The sequence below is a fragment of the Nothoprocta perdicaria genome, unplaced genomic scaffold (genome assembly GCF_003342845.1).
Source record: "Nothoprocta perdicaria isolate Ctin4 unplaced genomic scaffold, notPer1 scaffold_117, whole genome shotgun sequence".
In the NCBI taxonomy this organism is placed as follows: Eukaryota; Metazoa; Chordata; class Aves; order Tinamiformes; family Tinamidae; genus Nothoprocta; species Nothoprocta perdicaria.
In genome coordinates, this window is record NW_020454283.1 from 1,758,197 (window position 1) to 1,776,513 (window position 18,317).

The 18,317-nt window shown below is 44.9% G+C and overlaps 2 protein-coding genes across 2 annotated transcripts in view; one reads left to right on the plus strand and one right to left on the minus strand.

Moving 5' to 3' along the window:
- KIAA2013 (KIAA2013 ortholog) overlaps positions 1-41 on the minus strand; it is a 5,114-nt gene extending 5,073 nt beyond the window's left edge. The window contains exon 1 of the mRNA XM_026053575.1: positions 34-41. Within this exon, the coding sequence (XP_025909360.1) occupies positions 34-41 (8 nt within the window). The remainder of the gene's footprint in view (positions 1-33) is intronic.
- A 1,434-nt stretch (positions 42-1,475) lies between these two features.
- Positions 1,476-17,923, plus strand: PLOD1 (procollagen-lysine,2-oxoglutarate 5-dioxygenase 1). The gene is made up of 19 exons (XM_026053616.1): positions 1,476-1,575; positions 5,215-5,306; positions 5,791-5,927; positions 6,902-7,065; positions 7,367-7,479; positions 9,587-9,650; positions 10,468-10,565; positions 10,881-10,982; positions 11,092-11,223; positions 11,494-11,615; positions 11,927-12,031; positions 12,462-12,587; positions 13,339-13,480; positions 14,023-14,136; positions 14,388-14,453; positions 14,730-14,834; positions 15,216-15,362; positions 15,632-15,757; positions 16,412-17,923. The coding sequence occupies exons 1-19, from the start codon at positions 1,476-1,478 to the stop codon at positions 16,565-16,567; spliced, it is 2,211 nt and encodes a 736-aa protein (XP_025909401.1). The 3' UTR covers positions 16,568-17,923.
- Positions 17,924-18,317: the final 394 nt, after the last annotated feature.

The window sequence follows — 18,317 nt, forward strand, 5'->3', positions numbered from 1 at the left end:
CCCCGCCCCGAGCCGCCGCCGCGCGCCGCTCACTCCGCCATGGCCGCCGCAAAGCGCCACCCGGAAGCGCCGCCGCTGCGACGCTTTGCGACAGCGCCGCCACCGCCCTCCTCTAGTCCCGCCCCTTGGCCGCCCCGCCCGGCGCCTGCTGAAGTTCCAACGGCCCCAACGGTCCCGAGCGGCTGCCAACGGCCCCAAGTGTCCCGAGCGGCCCCCCAGCGGCCCCGAGTGGCTCCCGCTAAGGAGCTGCCTCGTGTCTGACATCCATAATGTCCCCCTTGAATGAGCCGCCTGTTTTTAATGGTGTGCTCAGGGACACACGGCAGCCCGCGCCCGCCAAGCGGATGCGATGTGGCGTCGCTCGGCACCAGCGCTTTCCCGGCGTGCCTGGTGGCGGCCGGAAAGGCGCGCCGTGCCGCTCGGGCTGCACGCCTCGCACGTACTCGCGGGGACATCTGTGCTGGCAGCGGCTGCGGGGGAGCGGAGGCCGCCAGCTGCGGGGCCGCGGGCGCGCCGAGGCCTCCGCCGCCCGGGCAGGGCCGCTGGACGCGCATGGGGCGACGGCCGCGCGCGGCGCTGCGCTCACGAGCCTCAGTGTGCCAGAAAAGTGCGCTTTCATTTTGGAGAGATGTAACTCTCAACATGAGGAGGCTGTGATTTGGGAAAGGAAGTTTCCTCAAACATCCTCTTAGGGAGAGCCAGTATTTTGTACAATCTCTGCAGTTTCTGTTGGTTTCAGAAGGTGGTTTGCTGGCAGACTTGGGGTTTTGTGTTATCCAGCTGTTCATAGGATGACTCTCCGGGTGTGTTTCCAGCTGTGTATTCCTCATCCCGGGCCCAGCTGACATCTGCTTCACGAGCAGTACTACTTTGCTTTAGGCCTTGATAAGACACCTATCGGGGTGGCTCCTCACCTGGTGCCCCCCAGGCTCAGAGGTGTTTCCCTGAAATGAAACATCCACTGCAGTGGAGATAAAAAAAACAATGGCCATGGAACCAAATGTTTGTTTAAACTAGGTGCAATACTGTGAGATTTTGTTTATTTATCAAATTTAGGTATAAGGAAACAAAATGGACACATACATATCACCAGCGCTGGAGCAAACATGCAGGGACATGGAGTGTAATGCATGGGGGTAACAGCGGCTCCCTTGTCCCCCAGGGACGTGCGTGACGGGACAGGGCCGGGGAAGCAGCTTTTACTGGGGCATAATCCGCTTCTGCCTCATGTTGCCGTGCCAAGACCAGGGCGGCCGGAGCCCTCGCTGGGGGCCGCCCCGGGCCCGGGAGAAGCCGCGGGCTGCGGCCGGCGCTGAGGCCGGGGCGGCCCGGGGAGGAGCAGCCGCCGCCGCCCGCCCCCGCCGGGCGGGTCTGGTGCGTGGCAGAGGCGGCGGCAGCCCCGCAGCCTCCCGCAGCCGCCGGCTCCCTGCGGAGCGGAGCGGAGCGGAGCCTCGCGCGGGAGAGAAGCGGCCTCCATGGTGCCCCCCGCGCTGCTGCTGCTGCCGCCGCTGCTGCTGCTGCTGCCGCTGCCCGGCGCGGAGAGCGGCGGCGGCGGCGCCAGCGCCAGGCAGGAAGGTAGGAACGGGACGGGATGGAGTCCTCCGTTCGTGTCTTCATGGGAGAAGCAGCGCTTAAGAGGGGGTCTCACTTAGTGACGAATACGAGTGAAAAGCGCAGCTTTGTGTGCCCTGCTGTACTGGTTACGCTCCAGGCTTTGGGCAAGCTTGTGGGGCCCGCTTTACCCTCCAGGTTTGGCACCCTTACAGTGAGGTATGTTGGTTAGGAAAAGGAATTTGGAATTATTTTCCAGTTCAGTTGCTTCTCGTATGAGTTCAAGATACCTCTCTTCTCTCTTAAAAGTTCTTTCAGGTCTCTGCAAAAGCACTAAGTGTGGTTATTTGTACGTCAAATTAAGTTGTTACCGAAAAAACTTTGGTAAATGTGAAGTTAATGTGCAGATTATATTATGCACTGTTAAACTATGCACTGATTTTTCTCTTTGGTCCCAGTAGTAATGATATTTTCTTTAATGTTATTTAACAGGAAGCTGCACAATAATATTTCCCAAGGCACAGCCTAGGGATAAACTCATCCCTTGTTAAGAAATGCAGCTGCAACTGTGCCCTCCCTGTGGAATTGGGGCAGAAGTGAATAACTCAAAATTCATCCTGTTGCTTCATTTTACCAGTTTCTGTGTAAAAACTTTTAAGTCTGCTAAAAGGCATTTATTACTGTTCTACAGATGGAAAAGTAGAGAGCTAGCTAGGTTGGCTCCCAGCTTCAGAGCAGAACTGGAGGCCCAGACCAGCTCCCGTGGTTCTTAATCCCACAGTTACTTTGCTGAACCACACTGGGTTCAGATTCTGCTGAAACACCTTTATTAAATGTATTTCTTACATTTATGATAATCATCACGGCCCAAGGAGTCAGTGTGTCCAGGGGACCCAGCTTGAGCTACTGTTTCCACGTATAAAAAATACCAGTGATGTGGATGATTAGGAAACATAAAACTGCTTTGGGAGGTTTAAAAATACCTCCAGTCTGTTATGTCTGAAGAAAGGAGCCTGAATGTGCATTGATAGCGTGGAGGAAGACGACAATACTGAAAATGAGATGAAAAGTTTCATTTACTATGGAAGTAAAACAAATAGAAATTAGAAGCATTTGCTGCTCTGTCTTTGGAAATGCCTGTAGCTGTGCCAGTCCTCAGCAAAAACTTTTAAGGAAGAGAGAGAAGAGTTAAAGGGGAAGGAGCGAGGCAGCCCAGCTCAGCACAGCACTTCCAGTGTGTCTCCTGGGATGGAAAACTCTCGCTACTGTAGAAATTGCTCAGAGCAGCAACTGAGCTCCCTGCAAATTAGTAATGAGAAGGGAATTTTTCATGAGGAATTCTGTGTGGGGGGATTGTTGTCTCTCTGCTGGCTTTTCCATGCTCCTGAGAGTTCACATGCTGCACAGTGAGACCTTTTCTGCCTTGGAAATATGACACTGCTTCCTGTTCATCCTTGGAGCCTTTCGCTGTCTCATCTGGTCCAGTGAATTTCTGGCAGTCATATCAAACGGCGTATAAACAGTTTGTTTCTTTCTTGAGCTGGTAGCATGAAAATGAATTCCTAATTTATTTAATGTGATTCCTCAGAATTCAGGCTGAAACAGTTGCAAAGCAGCCAGGCTACAGTAATTCTTGTCTTCTATCATCTTTATCATATGCTTTCGCCCCCTTTTTCAGGTACTAGAATGTGGTGTTTGTCTTAACATTCCTCCCTCTTCACACATTTGCTCCCTTTTCACAGGCAGGATGATTTTCACCTTCATGGAAGCTGTGGGCTCAGAGCTGGCTGATCAAGCTGCCTGGTTTTCTGCATGCCACCGTATGACTAGATACTTTAATGGTTTTAGCATATGCCTTAAGGATATTCATATTTTACTGATATGTTTACACCTTGTGCCTCCAAAGGGTACAAGCAACTGGAGTGTGCAGAAGGAGCTGGATTAGGAATGCGCTTCACAGAGCTAAAAATCTGCCTCAAAATTTGCACTTGATGCAGGATTCGGATTCTTTTGTTTGTCAGTCCTTTGTCTGTCTGCAAGAATATCTAACAAAATACAGTTGAAGCTGGCCTTTTACTGACTGTTGTCAAGGCCTCCTCTTTGTTCTGATGGAGAAAAGGATTTGTCCTTGGGAATATTTTATTTCTTAAACTTTAGTCCTAGTTTTTGTAAGACTAAAGTTTACTTTCTTAATGTTTTTTGGCAGCCTTGTCAGATCTAGCTAGGATTCCACCTCCTAGATTCTGCCCATCTGAGGTACTGGACTCACCGTGCCCTGAATATCAGTCTAGGCACACTAGGAAGATACATCTGGAACATCTATTGAAAATTTAATTGTTCCAAGAGGAGCTGCTCAAGCCAAGAGAATGTACTTTCAGTTATTCCTGGTATTTTCCGATGTCAAAATTGGATGGCAAGATTCATATTTAAATACACTATTGCCAGAGCCTATACAAATTCTTACTGAAATAAAGGTGTTAAGATGAAGCAGAGCTTTTAATCGCTCCAAAAAGAAACCAGGACCTCTGCAGAATATTCATATTCCAGTGGTATCCTGGAGAAACTTCTGAAAGAAAACTTCAAGATTTTGCCATGTCATTTTTAAGGGACAAGTTTGGGAACTCAATGAAAGGGATGGCAGAATTAAATTCACATTGTGTATGCATGGAAAAACACTTGTAGAACACAGTAGAAAATTGGAGCGACCATGGAGGGGGAATGACAGCCAAATTTTGGTCTTTACACGTAGTCAATGCTGAGTGCAACTTTGTGGACAACAGGGAGCCAATTGCACTAAATGTGTGACTCTGAAATGGTCTTTTTTTCTTAGTGCTCCTTTATTTTTATCTTCAAGTTTAATTTCCTTCAAACCGAAGAATCATACCTCACATTAGTGGGATTTAAAAAAAAAATTGTAAATTATATTTTCTTCTTCCAGCTCATATCTCAATTAATTCTCATATTTTCCCCCATTTTATACCCAGGACCAAGTTCTAATCTTTGCTGTTCAAGTACAAAGCAAAGGAGCAGCCTTCACTGCACTGCAGTTAGTTTGGGGCTCTACAGTCAGTGAAAGTTCGGGCCACCGTTGTGATACGCTGTCCCATATGGTAGTTACCCTAGAGGAAAAAACACTGTCTCTACTTCCATGCTGGCTTTTGTTTGCTTGTTTTTCTCCATAGGTGTTACCAGTAATATAGGCAGCAAAAAATGGGATTTGAAGTTAATTTTATTCCTGATTGGCATTTGTCAGTGAGAGTACCTACAGTGCTTAAGACTGTACAGTGTAGAGAGGACTGGGTGAGCTTTAAGCTAGTGTCTGCTTCTCAGGAGAATGTGGTTGCTCCTGGGATTGGCTGCCTTGTTTGCCTGACATAATAAACCTGGGCAGCATTTGATGTTATGTAGAGCAGACATAACCTCTGAGTGGGAACAGCAGTGGATTGTAAGTGAAAGTCAGAGCTCTTCGGTTCTGTTCCGGACTTCCTGACTAACGTGAAGTGTTGTATTGGGAAGTTCGCTTCTTGGTGGTTGAGTTTTACTCGTAATGACCTCCCTTTAAGAACAACTGTTTCTGCTTTGGTTCAGTGTCTGCTAGTAAAGCCTCTTTGTTACAATCAAGCAGATGGATTTTATGTCTCCTGTGCTTTCTCCTACAAGCAGAAAACCTGCTCGTCCTTACTGTTGCCACCAAGCAAACTGAGGGCTTCAGACGTTTCAGAAGATCAGCCCAGTTCTTCAACTACAAAGTCCAGGTGATGACCAATGGCCTCAGGAGGAGCTGGTGAAAGGGAATTTTGAAATGGACACCCTTGAGTATACAATGAGTAAGACTTGGCCTCAAAGAATTAAACAAAAGCCCAAGAGAGGACATGCTTCTTCAGCTGTATGAGAGATACTGTGGCAGCTGGCATTTCTGCTGCAGTCCTTCTTATGCCATCCCCAATAGTGGCTTGTGATGAGATTCATGACTCCAGCTCAGAGGAGCCCCAAGACACATTCCCATTGCAGTATTGAAACATAATGGTGCAGAGTGAGAAGCTCCTGTCACTATTCACTGACTAGCACATATAGCCAGTGCCTCCATCCTGAATTGTTTTCTGTTGTTGTATTTTGCCTTGGGAATAATCCGGACTGTAAGTTCTGGTCCATCAGGACTGTAAGTTCTGGTCCCCTTCTTCAAGTGGGTCTTGCTGGGATAGTGACCTATTCAGTAGAGGTTTTGCCTGTCTCCTTCAGGTGCTGGGATTGGATGAGAAATGGCAGGGTGGAGATGATAAGACACCAGCAGGAGGTGGTCAGAAGGTCCGTCTCTTGAAATCAGCTTTAAAGGAGTATGCAGACAAGGAAGACTTAATCATCCTTTTCGTAGAAAGGTAATGTGTTGGAAAGGATTTGCCATGAACTTAATTACAAGGCACTGAACAGGTTTCTACTAAGAAGAAACTGTGAAATTGGTTGCTTGTGGAAGAGGTGACCAGATCCCTTCTAATTTTCCCCCCTGAATTCTCTGTAGTCTTTTGAGTCTCAGTGTGAGCTGCATCCGTGGCAGCTGGAAAGATCTAACATCAATGGGCGGATTCCAACTCTTGTATAAATTTGATGGCATTATACCTGTTTCTGCCACGGTGGAATTTGGCTGCGTCTGTCTCTAAAGAACGGAGAGAAAAATTCTGCAGGCCTTTCTCAGTGGAATTATTTGTGAGGCAGACTGCAACACATTTAGTTAGCCAGAGAAAGTTGCTTTGAAGAATAGAATTCTCTTGCAGAGAATGCAGATCTTATTCTGGGAGCACTGGAAATCAGTCAGTTCTGCTCAGTACTGGGGAGACTGACTCAAATCTAATATCCAGAGGCTGCTGTCCAACATAGCTCCCCACCATAGAGAGCTCTGTGGAGAGTGACAAGATGCCAAAAAATGTGAAAAGCAGTCTCTTTTTCAGATTGGAAGACTTTGTTTCATTATTGGTGAAAATTTTCTAAAAGTAGGAATGGTTGTGCATGGGAGTAGGCTGTGTCAAGACATTATGGAATCTCCAGCAGTGGAAGGGCTTAAAAATGTTTAAAGTAACTTCCTTTGGGGCAATATAAACCTGTTAGGTCTTGCTTTTAGGCAGTCACTGGACTCTCTGGATTCTTGAAATCCATCTGTGTTTCCGGTTGCTTTCTAGGTATCTTTCACTCTGAGTAAGATAACATTCTAGTTAATTTTAAGTGGGACAAGAACATAATATTGTGAAGCAGAACTAAGAAGAGATTCTAAATGTTTTCCCTGTTTCTGGTTGCTTTTCTCATTGACCTGCTTTTCTGACTCCACTCCTTGCTGTCCTTTTTTTGTCCTTTACTGTAGCTATGATGTGCTCTTTGCATCAGGCCCTGCGGAGCTACTGAAGAAGTTCAAACAAGCCAAGAGCAAAGTTGTTTTTTCAGCAGAGAATTACATCTATCCTGACAGAAAGTTGGAAGCCAAGTACCCTCAGGTGCGAGATGGAAAGCGCTTCCTGGGCTCTGGAGGTAAGAGAGACCAACTATGTTCCTGTCTTTTTCTTCCTCCAAGAAGGGACATGGCTCTGATTCACGTCTAGAGGATAAGAACCTGCTACATCTTTGCAGTGAGACTGATTTTTTTCAGGGGATGTTTTCTGATGCTGAAAATTAAGGGTTCTATCCCAGTGTCATTTCATGCTGGGAAGGGGGGTTTATAGATGCATTTATTTTGTGTGGAAGAAGTGAGTATGTGAATGTAGCAGTAATTTCTTTTTTTTACTGTATATGGATTGAAATACTGTGTTTCTCTTCATCCTTATTCCTTCAGGCTTCATTGGCTATGCTCCAAACCTGAACAAACTTGTGGAAGGGTGGAAGGGAGAAGATGATGACAGTGACCAACTCTTTTATACAACTATCTTTTTGGATCCAGAAAAACGGGTGAGTGTACCTGAATTTTGAGAATTTGAGAAGCATTGCAGGTGAGCCATTTCCATGCAGCATTCCTGCTGACAGTGAAGTAAGTAAACCATGAAAATGCTGCATTGTAATGATATGAAAGGGGTCACTAGTATGTCCCAGTATCCTTTTCCTTTTTGCAAATTTGCATGCTAGCAACCACATCTTGTGGGACCTCTGGAGATCAGCTAGTCTAGCTCTCCTGCTCCAGCAGGGACACCTGGAGCACATGGCACTCAGTCGCATCCTGGTGAGTTTGGAAGATCTCCAGAGAAGGAGACCCACAACCTCCCTGGGAACCTGGTCCAGGGCTCTGTCACCCTCACAGCAGAGAAGTTCTTCCTCATACAGAGATGGAACTTCCCGTGTTTCAACTTGTACCCATTGCCCCTTGTCTTGTCACTGGCCACCACTGAGAAGAGTTTCATTCCATCCTCCCTACATTCTCCCCTCAGGTTCTTATGCAGATTGATCAGATGTCCCTTCGGTTTTCTCCTCTGCAGGCTAAGCAGGCCCAGTTGGCTTAGTCTTTCCTCATACGAGAGATGTTCCAGTCCCTTAATCATCTTTGTTGCTCTCCACTGGCCCTCTCTAGAAGCTCCACGTCCCTCTTGTCCTGGGGAGCCCAGACCTGCCCCCAGTGCTCCAGGAGCGACCTCTCCAGAGCTGAGTAGAGGGGCAGGATCCCCTCCCTCGCCCTGCTGGCAACATCCTCCTGATGCAGCCAGGATCCCATTGGCTTTCTTGGCCACAAGGGCACACTGCTGACTCATGGATAACTTATTATCAACCAACACTCCTAGATCCCTTTCCGTGGAGCTGTTTTCCAGCAGGTCAACCCCTAATCTGTGCTGGTGCCTGGGGTTATTCCTCCCCAGGTGCAGGACCCTGCACTTGTCCTTGTTGAACCTCATGAGGTTCCTCCCTGCCGAACTCTCCAGCCTGTCCAGGTTCCTCTGAATGGCAGCAAAGCCCTCTGGAGTGTCAGCCACTCCAGCCAGTTTAGTATTATCCACAAACTTGCTCAGGCTGCACTCTGTCCCCTCATCCAGCCTATATAGCATCTCCCATAACTTAGCCTGGAATACTGAACCCAGGAATGGACGCCAGGAGTATCATGTGTTCCAACACCACGTGTTGTACTGGAGTACACATTAATCCAGCCCACAGCATGATTCCACTTCCGTTGTCCCTGCCCAGTTCTGTGTAACACAGCAGAGGCTGTTTGCGAGGGGTGCCAGAAATGCTTGAGGACTAAGTGGTGAAACTGTAACAGTAAACTCGGCCCAATTGTTAAAAATAGTAAAGGGCCTTCCGCTTGGTTGGAAAAGGAGTTGGATTCTTTTTACCACCCCAAGTCTGAATGTGGCCTGTGATGTTTTAGTATGAACAGCTCCTTTAATATTCTCATCTACAGCTCTGGCCCAATGCCACCGAAGGCTGAGTAATTCCACTGCCTTGGCATTCAGACACCGGATGTTTGCACCCTGCCGCCCTTTCCAGAAATCAATCTCAGTAGGTGCCTGGAGGGACACTGAACATCACACTTACACTTACATCACACTTAGTTTTGGTGTGACAGAAATCCCTTCAGAGAGTGACCTGCAGTAGGAGATGAAAATAGAAACTGCTCAAGCCGGTCTTACACCTACACCGTGTTCTGATTTGACAGTGGCACCTGGGGCAATATCTGGGATAGCCCTAGCCCGGGGGATAGATGCAAAAAGCTGCCTTCACAGCACATATTTTTGCTGCCTTGGCATTCCTGCGCATTACACACGAGTTTTATATGACTGTGGAGCAAGTGTGCTTCGTTAATATGCTGCGTATTTCTCCATTATTAGGATTCCCAGAGCAGTTTTAAAGTGTTTATTTACATGTTTGTGCCTGATGTATTTAAGCTATTTAAGGACTGGTGAATTGTTTCAAATTCAAATGAAAATGAGGATTAGCTGGAAGTGTTTTTAGTTTTTAGGGCTTGGAGAATATGAAAATATGTGTTATATCTTTACCTAACATGAAGTCTGTCACATATAAAGAATGGATGCTTGCTTGTATTCTAATTAAAATTTATCTCACTTTTCTAAAGGAAAGTATCAACATCAGTTTAGACCACAGAAGCCGAATCTTCCAGAACCTGAATGGAGCTTTAGGTGAGATGGAAGAGAGGCTCATTTCTTCTTGGAATGCAACTGAATGCTCATACCAGAAATACAACTGTGATGTGGCTGAAGGAATTAAATTCCAGAAATTCCTGTCCCTGAAGAAAAAGCCCCAGTAAAAGTCTGTGCCAGTGTCCTAGGATTTATTTGCAATTTTACTGTGACTAACTGGGTTCTAACTGTGGTTCCTTTCCCATTCAGGGGAATGCAGGTCAGGTTTTCCCTCTTACACTTCCTTGCCACTTTGATCTCCGAGCATGTCGCATTGCATTAGCTTTGGAGATTGAAACTGGGAGGGACTTCCCTGCAAGTAATAACACACAACCCTGCCTCCGGCTTGCTTCGCTTCACAACAGTGTCTGGAATGACATGGAAAGTGAGATGCAGCCAGACACTGCCTGCGAGTATTCGCTGACCCACACCAAGCTTCTGACCAGCTAATTACTCTAGTTTGGCCAATGTGACCCACCTCTTCTTCTGGGACTACTGCCTCATGTTTTCAATATACTGTCTTGCTTCAACCCGTATTTATTTAATCATATAAAAAATGGTAAGACAATATAGTTTTTGAGTCTTATGATCATTACCAGGATGGAAGACTGGAGTTTAAACCTGAACTAGACTACAATTCTGAATATTTTTTTATTATTATTATTCCTGAATACAGGCCGTGGTCCTCAGACTCCTTGTATATATGGCTTTCCATGTCCATGCTTTCATCTGCTAGCAAGTGTTGGTAGAAACATGGCTTGTGTTTCTAATCACTAATAAAAGCCACCTGTTAACAAGATGGCAATGTGTTTTCCAGATGAGGTGGTTCTGAAGTTTGAAAATGCACGAGTGAGAGCAAGAAACTTGCTATATGACACACTGCCTGTGGTAATTCATGGAAATGGACCCACCAAGGTAAGCAGGAGCCTTGAGAGAAAGGTTTGGTATGAGTTTGTTGCAAAGTGATCCTTTTTGCTTGAGTGTATCAATCTGTTACCCTCCTGCATCCTGAGTTTTCCTGTATCCATGGTCCAGTCCATAGCAGCAAGATGGATTTGGTTCAAAGATCCATAGATGTGCTTAGACTCGAGGGCTGTCCTACTTTTCAAAGTCTTTAGTCAAGGAAGAAGGTAAATGAAATTCTAAGGGAGTCTGATCTCACTCCAGGGGATGGAGGCAAAAAAACTCCTTCTGCCCTGTATGTGGAATATGGCATATTTGTTTTTGCAGCTGCAGCTAAACTACCTGGGAAACTACATTCCTCAAATATGGACATTTGAGACCGGTTGCACTGTATGTGATGAAGGCCTGCGAAGCCTTACAGGGTTTAAGGTAAGGCTGTTGTCTATCCCAAGCACTAGAAAAAGATCTTATAATAGGATGTTGTGTTTTTGATGACCTAGAAGAGCCACTACCTCTCTCTGCTCTTCACTAAATGTAGGATCATGCGATGCCACTGATTCTGATTGGCATTTTCATTGAGCAACCCACTCCATTCCTCTCCCAGTTCTTCTTGCGGCTTCGTAACCTCCATTATCCAAAACAAAGGATCCAGCTCTTCATTCACAACCATGTAAGTAAAGTTGGTTAGTGACAGTCTTCCCAAATGCTGGGAAAACATTTACCTCCCCATCCTCTTTGCAACCTTGAACCAGACTTCTAGGCTCTGTAACTACAGTACTATCTGCAAGCACACCTAGAAAATCCAGCAGTAAAGATGTTGAGGTGGAAAGACCTATTACTCACCTGATTTGACACCCTCAAGAGCAAAAGACTGAGCAGCCTGGGATGAGCTCATGTCACCTGTTTAGTTAGTTTGTTTTTAATTCTCCTTTTGGCATAGGAACAGCATCATTTGACAGAAGTGGACTCATTTATTGAGAAGCACGGCAAAGAATATCTTGCCATCAAAGTAATTGGGCCGGATGATGAGGTGGAGAATGCTGAAGCACGTAACTTGGGCATGTAAGTGAAGGGGCCAAACTTGAGAGCTACTGGAGTCAGATTGAGTCCAGGCTTAACAAGTCTGTTAAGATAATGTTTCTTGTCTTTTAGTCAGGTTGTAATAGAGTAGCTTGCTGTAATCAGGAGGGAGAAGTATGAACTGAGGTCTGGATTTGAGCCAAGTGTAAATGGGTACCTGCTGTTACTCATTTGTACTGGAAAACAAAGTTGGCTAAATGTGGTGTTGGCTACCTCTTTGTGTGTGCTGTTGGCTACTGAAACTGATACCCTCTGGGTTTTCACCTGACTTTTTTTTTTCTCTCTTGCCATAGGGATTTGTGCAGAAAGGATCCTGACTGTGACTATTACTTTAGTTTGGATGCTGACATAGTTCTGAAGAACACGGAGACTCTAAGGATCCTGATTGAACAGAACAAGTGAGTTCTTTGGCCTGTCTAATCCTTCCTGGGCGTGTTTCACGTTTGGAATTTATTACTGTGAGATGTGTAAGGTGATCTCTTCTGGGGATGGAATGTTCAACAAATGCCTCTTATTTGGTCTCTTATTTTCACAGTAGTGGCCAAACCCTGAATTTTAGGCAATGAATGTAAATCATGCCTAGCTTTGCATTTGTGTAGTGGCTAGAACAAATCAGATTCTAGGAGATAATGCTGCTGGATGCAGTTACATATGACAATGTGATGGTATTTGCCTTTGCTTAAGTGGAATTCTACTACCAAAGTTAGTAGAAACAGCACCTATGAGAGGGAGAGTCTGACTCTTACAGTTCTGTAGTTTGTAAATCTTTTATTTTTCTTCCTGTGGTAACATCCTGTCTTACCATTTCATTTTCTTTTCTGCTTACAGGCTGGTGATTGCCCCACTGGTAAGTCGGCATGAGAAGTTGTGGTCAAATTTCTGGGCAGCTCTGAGTCCTGATGGGTACTATGCACGCTCGGAAGATTATGTGGATATTGTTCAAAGGCGGAGGGTGTGAGTATACAAAGATAGTTTCTTTCTGATATAATCCCTTAAATATAAAGCTTGCTGATGCGTATTATCATCAAACACAACTGTATTCTCAATTAGAACCTGCTGTGTGTGCTCCTCTTTACAGAGACCATAAGCACTTCAGGCAGACTTCCTTACAATCAGAGAAAGGATTTGAGACTTCTGACAACTCAAATTGCTTCATTTTATTCATGTCGTGTTTTTCCAACTGCATATGTTAGTGCAATTCTTAAAATCACTTAAGAGCTTGCAAACCTTTATCAGATAGCCTTCATAAAACAGTATGTGATCCTTGGATGAAAGATTCACAAAACAGTGTTTCATTTGTATTCTTGAGGATCCCCTTTTTTTAGGTCAGTGCATGCACAATGAATGCTGGAAATCAGCTTATGCACTTTTGGCTGGTTTAGTTACTTTAAATCATTAGGAAAGAAATATGTTGATCTTTCTGGGAAGAGGCTCAAGCCATTAATTATATCCCTAAAAGAAACACACAGTAGCAATTAATTGATTTCTCAGCAGATTAGGTTTTATGCTGTTTAAAAGCTCTGGCAATATACCTGATTTTTCCTGGAATGACAGTTCTTGTTGATGTGGTTTCTCCCTACTGATCTGAGTTGGCTCATGTTGAGTAGCCTGCCTGATACTGCAGTGCTGCTTGCCATCCCATTGAGTCTTGCAGTTTCTTTCTTACTGTTATATCATGTCTTAGTTCTCATCTCCTTTGTTTCAGTGGGCTTTGGAATGTTCCCTATATAAGTGGAGTTTACATGGTTAAAGCCACTGCCCTGCGATCACAGCTTGACCAGAGAGATATCTTCCGCAGTGGAAAACTGGATGCTGACATGGCTTTCTGCCATAATGTTCGGAATCAGGTCAATTGAGGAGAGAAGCTCGCGCGGGAGAACTGCATTGCATGGTGGAGGTGACAAGATAAAGTGGTCTCAAGGCAGTCACCTCTGCCAGGCCATGGGGCAGGATGAATTGGCATTACTTGATTCTATACTGTATTGGAATCGTATGGGATTTCTTTCTCACTGGAAACCACCCAGAGCCAGGAGCCATTAAATGCAAATCACATATTTGTTCTTGGACCTATTCAAATCTGTCCTAAATGTCCTGAAATGTCCTGAATTTTTCAGAGAAAAAGGAAAAAAACTCATCTTAGGGCAGCTATTCTACTCTGGTTCCATCCCTGCCTGATGACAGGCACAGGACTGGTGGTTCTGGCTGTAACCTTTCAGAGTTACTCATATCCAGGGTAAGAATTAAAGCGAAGGCCCACAGGAGAATGAGTAGATAAACAGCTTAGAGGCATCAGCACAGCAGTGCTTAAGTCCCATGCTTATATTTCATATTGACTCACAGGAATGTGAGGCCTTGAAACACAGCTTGATTGTTTCCCTTTGTCCTTCAGGGAGTCTTCATGTACCTGACAAATCGGCATCAGTTTGGACACATCCTCTCTCTGGAGAATTATCAGACAACTCATCTCCACAATGACCTCTGGCAAATATTCAGCAATCCTGAGGTGAGATAACTGGCATGCTCAGCAGGCCAGGTAGTGTGGGCTGTGAAGACCTCATGATCACCTTCACTGAGGTCCAGAGTTTGTTGTATGATGTCTCTCAGATGGGATGAGGAGAACGGAATTTAAAGGGAGAGCATTTGTGATTCATAATTAAATCTTTGGATCTCCAAAGCCTGTGAAATACTGCTGCTTTCACTGCCTCTTTAAGCAGGCTGTACAAAATGACTAGTTTGCTTATCTTTTAACTGCAGGATTGGAGAGAAAAATACATCCACGAAAACTACACTGCAGCTCTGAAAGGGAAATTGGTAGAAGTGGTAAGAAAACATTGTTTTTATGTATCAGAATAGGAGATTAGCATGAGGATAATGCTTGTATTATCACTATTATCATTCTCAGAAGTAACGAGCTAGTCAGTGCCTCAAAGTCTTTGAGGCATTGCAGATCTTGATCTCTTCAGCAGGATACATGAATCAGAAGGCAAATTTCTGTGAATATTTCAGTTACTTTAGTTGCTTACCACTTAATCTGACACTGTTTACCAGCTGTCACTTGCCCTGGCTTCTACCATTCTCAGTACTTTTTTTTTCCAGCCCTGCCCAGATGTTTACTGGTTCCCCATATTCACTGAGGCTGCATGTGATGAGCTGGTGGAAGAAATGGAACATTATGGCCAGTGGTCCACAGGTGATAATACGGTAAGAAAAAGCAGGAGCTTCTTCATTTCTAGGTCACACCATTTTCTATGAATATTTGTGACAATAGTGTCCCCTCTAGGATGACATTGGAGCCAGTGGTTAAACTGGGAAACCAGATGCAATAGTCCTAATTTTGCTCCAGATTAACTCTAATTTTACACACATTCTTGTATGTGTTTTTCTTCTGAGTCCCAAAGCTACAATTTTCATCCTTCTGATGGTAATATTGGCTAATTTGTGGGTTGAATTAATCTTTAGAATGAGTTTTCAATCCTGAAAATACTGATGAATAAACCTTATATTATAAATAATTACCAGAAGCATTTACTTTTCATATTTGAAGTGCCTGTCCTCACAGATACTTTGATGATTTGATTTCAGGACAGCAGGATACAAGGGGGATATGAAAATGTCCCAACTATTGACATCCACATGAATCAAATTGGCTTTGAAAGAGAGTGGTATAAGTTTCTTCTGGACTATATTGCACCCATCACAGAGAAAATGTATCCAGGATACTACACCAAGGTAGGTATAGCTTGACCCAGTATAAGGGAATGGCCCTGAGGTTCCTCTATTGATACTCTTTCCGAATATGGAGGAACTGAACCTGAGGTATGACATCAGTATATGTCATCAGTCTCTGTGCATGATTTTGTGAGAACATTCTCCAGATTTTACTGTGTATCTTCTCTTTTAGCAGTGGAATACAACTTAAATGTTACACCATGCCTGGAGCCCGGTAGCTATGGAACACTGTAGCCCTGTAATGTGTATTTTGTTCTTCTTCTCTGCAGACTCAGTTTGAGCTGGCTTTTGTAGTTCGCTACAAACCTGATGAGCAGCCCTCTCTAGTGCCTCATCATGATGCTTCCACCTTTACCATTAACATTGCTCTGAACCGAGTTGGAATAGACTATGAGGTGAGTGTTTGTGGGAATGTCAAGAGCTAGACTGTGCAACATCAGCCTTCTGGGAAACCCTTCCCTTATCCGTATCTGGGCTCTTCACACCAAGGAATGCAAGTGATTGGGTGAAGACAGCAGATCTTTGAGGAAAGACTAAGCGAGGTGGGCCTATTTAGCCTGGAGAAGAGAAGACTGAGAGGGGACATCTGATCAATATGTATAAGTACCTGAGGGGAGAATGTAGGGAGAATGGAATGAAACTCTTCTCAGTGGTGGCCGGTGACAAGACAAGGGGCAATGGGCACAAGTTGAAACACGGGAAGTTCCATCTCTGTATGAGGAAGAACTTTTTTGCTGTGAGGGTGACAGAGCCCTGGAACAGGCTGCCCAGGGAGGTTGTGGAGTTTCCTTCTCTGGAGATCTTCCAAACCCACCAGGATGCAACTGAGTGCCATGGGCTCCAGGTGTCCCTGCTAGAGCAGGGGGCTTGGACTAGCTGATCTCCAGAGGTCCCTTCCAACCTTTCAACCATTCTGTGATTCTGTGAACACCTGTAGCATGGGATTCCTCAAATACCTTCCCACACTTCCAGAAGGGCCTTCAGGAAAAGGCAGACATCCTTTCCCTGATGTGCTTTTGCTAAGCCAACACCTCTCTTGTTCCTCTCAGGGAGGAGGCTGCCGATTCCTGCGCTACAATTGCTCCATTCGAGCTCCGCGGAAAGGCTGGACCCTCATGCATCCAGGACGCCTGACCCACTATCATGAAGGCCTTCCAACCACCAAAGGGACCCGTTACATCGCAGTGTCCTTTATTGACCCCTAGAGCCATGCTTCACAAGAAGGATCTTTCCCTGGCCCCACTCACTGCTGACTTTGAGTGGAAAAAGGGAATGCTGCTGAGAGTCTCCAAGACATTGATCAAAGCTATTTGGATATTGATTTTTTTTAAATAATATTTTAAGACTCCACTACTGGAAGATCTCCCTCTCTGATACTGCAGGTAATATCTAGAAACGTTGCTGTAGAAGTTGGAAGGAGATTTTGTGCCTTCGTTTCTGATTTTGCTCCTCATCCACCGTTTCTTGGACACTTGCAATTTACTTGAAACTTCACTGCTCGGTTGGCTTTACAGAAATGCCTTCTTGGACTGGAAATCCATGCCTTTTTGGAGGCATGTCACAAGCTCTCTCTCCAAGCAGCTGGAAGCGCATTTCCATCCGCTGCATACACAGGAATGGACAGTATAGAATAACTTCTGGACACTATTCCAAATATCAAATCAATCAGGGAGCTGGCTCCAGGAGTCATAACTCCTGTAACAGTTAAATGTAATACTAGGTGAAACTCAGTAGTAAGAGTCTGAAGTTCATCTAATTTCTTACCTCTTTGCATTCATTGGAAATGTACCATGAAGTTCGAAGTAGCAGCAGTGGTAATCTAGGTGCTTTGTGTTAGCTAAAGAAAAGTAGGCTTATTATACTTTACCTCTGGAATTAAGCTGATGAGAGGGAAAAAAAATGGACTACCTGTCATTCCCTGTGAGACAGGAGCATGTATACCCAGACAAAATCAGTTCAGGTCAGTATGTATACATAAAATCTAAGAAAGGGAAGGCTGAGAACAACTAGATCTGCCAGGAAGGCTTTACTGCAGAATCTGCTCAGCTCTATCCCATGTTAAGTTTGTCAGAAGCTCTATTTATCTGATAACAATCTGGAGACCCCAGTGGTTTTGATGACTTCATTCCAGTTTTTAGTGATTGTTCTGATAATTTTCTTTGCATGTAACTTGAGTGAGCCATCACTGCGAAACAACTTAGATTGATTTTTCAGTATTCCCATTATTTGAAATTCCCAAAGAAACTACCTGCTGTCGACGCCTGTAGTGGGGTGATGCTGATAGCAGTGTGTGATTAGAAGGTGCCCTGTGTGTGGCGTGACTAGAGTAGAGCCATGGATTACGCATCTTGGAGGGGGAATGGGGAAACTTTCGGTGCCATTGCGCAAGCTCTGCTTATTAGAAACTTCCTTTTTCTGAGTCTGCCAGATTTGTGCATTGCAGAAGCAGTGAATCAGTCTGAGAAAATGTTCTCAGAAAATCAGTTTTTCTCATCCTCCATTTCCATACTTCACCATCTAATTCAAGTGTCAGGTGCAGACACTTCAACAGACACATTAAGATAGAGCTGCTCCTGTCTTGAGATGTTATGTTTGAATAGGGCATCTTGCACTTTGAAGGGACCCCAAGAAAGTGCCGTAGACCCTTTTCTGCTGCTTCCCACGTGCTTTTTTTTAGCGCTGTTTGAATGCTACACACTCATGCACACCAAAGGGAGAAAAATCCAGGCAGGGACAATGTTTGAAAGACACAAAACATAGTTAACAATTCTCGTTACTGTGGTCCTGCTTGCGTGACTCTCATGCTGTTACCAAAGAAAGGGGCTTCACAGGCCCATTATGGAGAAGGCATTAAAAAGGTGTATGTATTCTGTGTATTTTTCAGCTTATTTTGTTGCCTTTTTTTCTTCTTCTTTACTCAATACCATGATTGGAGGCAGTGGGAGCTCCCCCGCG